The sequence below is a fragment of the Atta colombica genome, unplaced genomic scaffold, assembly GCF_001594045.1.
Source record: "Atta colombica isolate Treedump-2 unplaced genomic scaffold, Acol1.0 scaffold82, whole genome shotgun sequence".
NCBI classification, from domain to species: Eukaryota; Metazoa; Arthropoda; class Insecta; order Hymenoptera; family Formicidae; genus Atta; species Atta colombica.
In genome coordinates, this window is record NW_017259575.1 from 680,267 (window position 1) to 687,326 (window position 7,060).

At 34.5% G+C, this 7,060-nt stretch overlaps 1 protein-coding gene across 1 annotated transcript in view; it reads left to right on the forward strand.

Annotated features, from left to right (window-relative positions):
- Nucleotides 1-5,492, forward strand: part of LOC108692820 — a 37,467-nt gene extending 31,975 nt beyond the window's left edge. The window contains exons 14-16 of the mRNA XM_018201324.1: nucleotides 3,917-4,351; nucleotides 4,629-5,102; nucleotides 5,216-5,492. Coding sequence (XP_018056813.1) covers nucleotides 3,917-4,351; nucleotides 4,629-5,102; nucleotides 5,216-5,287 — 981 coding nt within the window. The 3' untranslated portion in view covers nucleotides 5,288-5,492. The remainder of the gene's footprint in view (nucleotides 1-3,916; nucleotides 4,352-4,628; nucleotides 5,103-5,215) is intronic.
- The last annotated feature ends 1,568 nt before the right edge of the window (nucleotides 5,493-7,060 follow it).

Below are 7,060 nucleotides of genomic sequence, written 5' to 3' on the forward strand. Positions count from 1 at the left end.
GCAAAGTATTAAAAAATCAATATAATCAAATATGGAGTAAATCATTAAATGTAATCATTAATATGATGTAATTTATTTGAAAGCCACATGTATTATTTTCTTAGAATGTTTGTTCTTAAAAGCAGTAATTATTAATTAAATGAAGATATCGCGATTTATTTGCTAGATAATGCATCCACGTGATATGTTGTGTTATATTTAGATCAGTAGCACTAAGTTTGGAAAACACATTATATAGATCAAAACAAATACAGTTAGAGTCCATTCGTCGATTAAATGTTTCAATTGTTGATTTTTTAATAATGTTCTATTAAAACGAAAATCGAAATTAGAAAATCTATTAGAGAGTATAAAATCGTTTCAGGGACTATTAGAAAACTATGAACAATAATAATGAAATTAGCAGCATGCTCTGAATGCTTTATACTATTTTAATTTGCTACTTAAATTGTAGTGAACAACAATGCAATATTCTCATCTGCAATAATGTATATTTCATTGTTAAAGTTTTTAACTTTTTGAGGATTTTCAAAATTGCAATTTTTTTCTTGGTGCAGTCACGAAATATAATCTCTGTAAAATATTGCAAATAACATCTATAATATTTGCAAGGAATTTTCAGATTAGCGTCTCTTTACCAAGTATAAAATATTTTAATATTATATATTATTTTGAAACTATTAATTTACCTCAAATGGTTAAAATGTTGAAATCTTAAGTAAATAAGTTAAACCTGAGAGTTTTCTGTAGGAAAGAGTACTGTTCAAATTGTATTTTAAGACTCGTTTGTACCTCAATTCTATGGATGTATGACAAATATATTGCAAAGGATCATAAATAGTTCATCAAAATACTCTCTTTAGTAAATAGTACAGATACCTATCATATTTCTGTTTACATAGTTCATATTTTTATTAGTATATTAATAATAAGCGACGATGTTTCTTTCTTAATTAGTTTTTTTAATTAGTTTACGATATTTATCAATCTTTTAAGGAAACTGTCAATATTAAGCTGATAAAACAGTAAATTCTTTCCTCCTACTCTTAGGTTCTGCTCATGAGTAATCAAATGTCAGCATTTAGATAAGATAGACCTCTCGTCTCTGTTATCTTGTAATAATTGATTAATAATTTTTATTAGAGGCTTTTGTCGTCGTCTGAGATGACTCTCCCTCATAGAAGTATCTAAATGCTGATTCTGTCTACCTATCTAATAATTAATCTAAATATAACTGTAAATTGGCCGTTGTGCAAAGAGGCCTGAATGTTTCAGTGTAGCGACCCCCTTCCTCACATCACCAACACCACCACCACCTGACCACCGAACACTGTCATCTTCTCAGTGTAACTTTGATGTGATTTCTGTATGTCTGTCAGTCTTTGTTTTTTTCCTTTGCGAATATTTAATTTATATATCTGTTGTCCGCTTGCTATGTCCGCTTTCCTGTAGATTCTTGATCAATTTTATGCACAAAAATCCATATATTCGCGGGAGATATTTATCTACAAAAATCCAGCAAATTATTATACAACTGATCAGTAGAAAGGAAGAAAACTGGGAACGCGAGAAACAATCTAGGTGCAATGTAACAGATGACTCTGTTTGAGACAATTTTAGGGAAATTACAAGAAATTTCATAGAATATTATTCATCATAACTTCAAGCTTTAAAGAGATATGATTATCGAATCGATAGCTCGATGATACTACGATATTCTGACAGTATCCTACAAGATTGAGCGTAATTATTTATATACATATTCATTCATTCAATTTGATTTTTCAAAATATAGATTGCTAAATATTTTTTTATGATATATTATTGTCGCATGAAATGAGATTTTATATAGTTAAGTAGACCCAGATTACAGTTCTTTTTTTGTCGCTGCAAGAATATTTTAGTTGCATACTATTCGGGAATCAAGATAGAAATTATATTTTCATGGAATATCCGTTGTGAAAATCTATTATGAAAATATTCTAGTTTAAAAAATGATAATATTAAGATTTACAGGAATTATAATATTAATTAATTCTTTGAATAGCGTATGCATGATAATTTGTTTAATTGCAAGGTTGCTAAGCTATGTTCTAATGTAGGCAGTGTAAATAATGACAGAACATTAAGGATGAAGACGTTCCTAGTCTGTTAACATTTTTTGGCGATTATAATATATAATTAAATTACGTTATATCGATATAGCTTTTTAATAAAACCATATTAAAACTCATGCTTACATCATACTTTTAAATAACGCTAACAAAAGAACTTTACTTATGCGTGCATCTTTATATTTGTTTGAAAAGATACTTTGAATCGAAATTAATTATGATTACGGAAAATAATAATTCTATGTGTGATCAACTGCTTGTATTTCTCTTTGATTATTCATTTTCAAGATGACAAAATAAGATAAATCGATTGATTGAAAAAAAACTTGAATGCTCATCGCATTAACAAAGCCTTACCGCTTCGAGTTCTGAGTTGCTAGACACCTAGAGACGCAGCATCGCTATTAATACGTTCTTGAATTACAATTGCAACGAATCCGCGTGTGCTTGTCCATTGAATTTACCATTTTTGTAACATAACATAATGCTTGCACGTTGCACAGCTTCCAGACACCATGAGCTTGTCCGAAAGCAAAATTGCATAATAAAGATCGCATCGTGTGCAGAAGTGTATGCTACCGGACTAATGCATTTATATGTGTGAATGACTCGATCCGGCATACGATAGAAGACACAAGCATGACACTGTGCATAAGAGAAAAGTAAAGCCGTTGATATAGCAACTCAAGAACTCATGAACATTGGCTCTTTTGCCTCTCGTTCTGTCGGTGGTGCGTGGCAATGTGACTAGCAGAGCCTTTGTTTGTTTGTTTGTTTGGCGCGTACATAACGGAAGGATGATGGGCCAGTGCCGATGCAGGCAACACTCTTAAACTATGGGGGGCAGCATGGGTATGGTCGCTGCAGCATTGCCTCGCAAGGAAGCCTAGAGGAGGACGAGTGCGACTCGAGCGAAGAACTTATAGGAAGCGCTTCTGGTGGGGGCCAGTCCGAGTCACAAGCGCTTGGGGCCCAGCCAAAACTGGCCCCGATCAGTGGCTGCTTGGGGCCCACAACCGTTTTCAGACTACAGTTTCTTGGGTCGGTGGAGGTGGAAGAGGAAGGGGGACGTAAACGGCGTAAGCGCCTTAAGAACCACATGGTGGAGGAGGCTGTGACAAAAATAAAGGTCCGCCCTCATTGCCCTTCATCCCAGTGAACCCTCTTCGCTTAAATCCGATCGACTGCCCTTTGACTCTTACAAGAGCAGTCGTTCGACCGTTTCATCCCTCTATTGATTTTATATAATACCTATAAGGGTCAAATCTTCTTACGGCCATTTCATCTTGATACCATACAACTTGAACCTTTTTATGAATTTTATTTTATTTAGCCACAAAAACCCACAGCAATTTCCCATAATGCACTTTTCAGTTACAAAACTCCTATTACCTACGTATAATGCACATTCTTCATAAATCATAGTGACGAGTCTCTTGCAAGTTAAATGTTGCGTCAAAGTTAGGCGACTTTTAACTCTCAAACTCTCAGGTTTGTGATAGCGCCGTTAATGATTATGCTCAACTTTATACAGTTTACATTATCTTGCATTTATTTACGTTATTTTACTAGCGTTATTTTACTAGCAGTTAAGCGTTGTATTGTGTTGTTTAAAACACTAATATTATACGTATATATTTATAACTAATTACTTGTTTATCTCTACTTTGTCATACATGCTGCTTCCTTATGATAGGCGCTGGTACGTATATTCTGTGAAATACATATATATAAAATGCAGAAATCCGTAATAATGTAATAGTTTTCTAAAAAGGATGTATATGTGTGTTGTATTTATTCAGGCACCGGATGGTGATACTCAGCCAAGCACGGAGGTAGATCTGTTTATCTCAACGGAGAAGATCATGGTTCTTAACACCGATCTGAAGGAGATCATGATGGATCATGCGTTACGTACGATTTCATACATAGCGGATATCGGTGATCTAGTAGTGCTAATGGCACGGCGACGTTTCGTGCCGCACGAAATGGAAGAAGTACCAAAAATCAATCGAACTCCAAAGATGATATGTCACGTTTTTGAAAGTGAGGAGGCTCAATTTATAGCACAAAGTATTGGACAAGCATTCCAAGTAGCTTACATGGAGTTCCTAAAAGCAAATGGGATAGAGGATCATAGCTTTGTTAAGGAAATGGATTACCAAGAGGTGCTCAATTCGCAGGAGATATTCGGCGACGAGCTGCAGATGTTCGCAAAGAAAGAGATGCAGAAAGAGGTAATTTCTTTGAAATATGATTGTATTATCCTTTCCATTTCAATTCGAAAAGAATAACTAATAATGTCTACAGTACATAGCGGCCCAGAGAAGCTGTACAAGAAAGATACTTTCTTGTCGACTAGCCGCGAACTTGTTGGAAGTATCAGTTTCTCATGAATTCTCCAAATTGAATTAATTTTCCCAACTTCCAAGAGATGTAAAATGTTAATTATCGCGATCGACTTAAAGAAAATTTCATAATTGTAATAGAGTAAAGAATATCTCTGCTTTGCAGGTAGTGGTACCGAAAGCAAAGGGAGAGATCCTCGGTGTTGTGATCGTTGAGTCCGGATGGGGCTCGATGCTGCCAACCGTAGTCATAGCAAATTTGGCACCGGCCGGTGCCGCCGCACGTTGCGGTCAACTTAACATCGGCGATCAGATAATAGCGATTAACGGCGTATCGTTAGTTGGCTTGCCTTTGTCCACGTGTCAGACTTACATAAAAAACTCAAAGAATCAAACGGTCGTCAAGCTAACTGTCGTGCCGTGTGCACCTGTAGTCGAAGTGAAAATCAAGAGACCCGATACGAAATATCAATTAGGATTTAGTGTACAGAACGGAGTGATATGTAGTCTATTGAGAGGTGGTATCGCCGAGCGGGGCGGAGTACGAGTGGGCCATAGGATAATTGAAATCAATAATCAGAGTGTTGTTGCTGTACCGCACGAAAAGATTGTTAATCTTCTGGCTACGTCAGTGGGAGAGGTATGTAAGCGCGTAAAACTGAAATATGGCTTTTAATGTGTGTTTTTTATTTGAAAGAACAATATTAGAAATTATGATTAAATGTATAAGAATAAAAGGATTTTTTTTTCTAGATTTTGATGAAAACAATGCCCACATCGATGTTTAGGCTGTTGACCGGCCAAGAGTCTCCGGTGTACATATAAAAAGCGTTCAGTTGCCTGGCTGATGCGTAGTGAACAGACAATACATCCACCATCCACTACCATACTATCCGCTACCTTTATTGTACAGGTTATTCTATGCAAATCGCTTTGTGTTTTCGATTCTTATGGGACGATTCGATACATTCACCAGCTCCTGCTTAGTAAACGAGACCTACATAGGTACGTCGCAGAAACGTTACTAAATATCTACTCAAGCATAATTTATATGATTATCAATTATTGTAAGAGATATACGTATAGTACTTATTAATGAGATTCTCTATAACACATATGTTCCCTGAAATCTTGCGAGCTATTGTTTCAATAACGTCAGTGCATTACGTCAATGCTATTGATTTATCGTCTAAGCGGTGTAAAAATTATGGCGAAATTGCCGCAATTAGGCGATCAGGCATTTGATTTGTTACGAGTCTAGCGAAACGATAGGGGAAAAAATATTGATTTTCAGTACACAACAAGTGGATGTTACAGAGAATCGCATTATTCGCGCCAAGAAAGATAGGTGATGCAAATGAAGCAGTTGCACATGATTATAAATAGCACAAAGCTCTTTACCAACAGCTGGAGCAGGGCTGGAACTGTATATTACGTAGTTTAATGACGTAGTAATATTTATAAAAAGGATCTCCCTCTATCTCTCATGGAGACACTTTAAGCTAAAGCGTTTATTTAATCTTTTTTATCTTTAAGGCCGGCGAATACTTGCGGCGCGATGCCCGAATATATTAATTTGTACTAAAATTATTATCTACCGTAGTAACTTCGGACGCGTAAATCTCGTGATAAATAACGCCATAGTAATTATATAGAAGAGCACAGTAACGTATTCTGTACGAGAGGAATTTTTTAAACGAGTAAATTATAATACGTTTTGCAATATACATTTAGCTGATTTTCGGTAAAAGAAAAAAGATAATAATTGCGTATCATTGAATACACGAAAATGTCATTGGACAAAAATGTTGATTCAACATCATGTATGCCTACATATCGCTTTATCGATGCCTATATTCTGTAGTATAATACTCATTTGTATCAAAGATAAAATTGTAATGCAGCACGTTTTTACAGCGCGATATTATTTTTCAGAGGAATGTTTAAAAATTCTTCACATTATGCTTTATAAACGATTATCTAAATTGCGGATTTAAATATTTATTAGGAAATTGTACACTTACGGATATCATAATATTTAGCAAACAACACTTAAAAACCTTTTTTCATTTTCTCGCCAGTTATCGGTCGTAAAAAAATAGGCAATTAAAAAAAGTTTTAAGTTTTATTTGCTTTAAACATTACGATATCCGAAAGTGCACGATTTCCTAATAATTTTTTTTTTTTTTTTTTTTTTGAAAAAAATATGTGCGTGTATGTGTGTATGAGGTGTGCGTGTGAGATTTAATTCTTATTTCTTGTGGATGATAATCAACTGTAAAAGCTTGCAAAAGTCATCTTGTTCCCAGTATGCTACATTAATCGTTCGCTTTTTCGATCACATGTTGATAAATGTTGAGAAATGGCTGTGTATTTAAGAGATCTAATCTAGATTTTATAGTCATAAGATCACACTCGATGTAGGCACTTTAGAGTAGATGCCTTTAAACTTTTCAACACTTTACGTCCTCTAGATTTCTCTTGATATTTTATAAATTTCCTACTTATTTTAATAGAGATTCAATATCCTCTTCATCGAATTCTTAACTTTAATTATAAATCTTTAACTTAAAAAAAATAAATATATATATATATTTT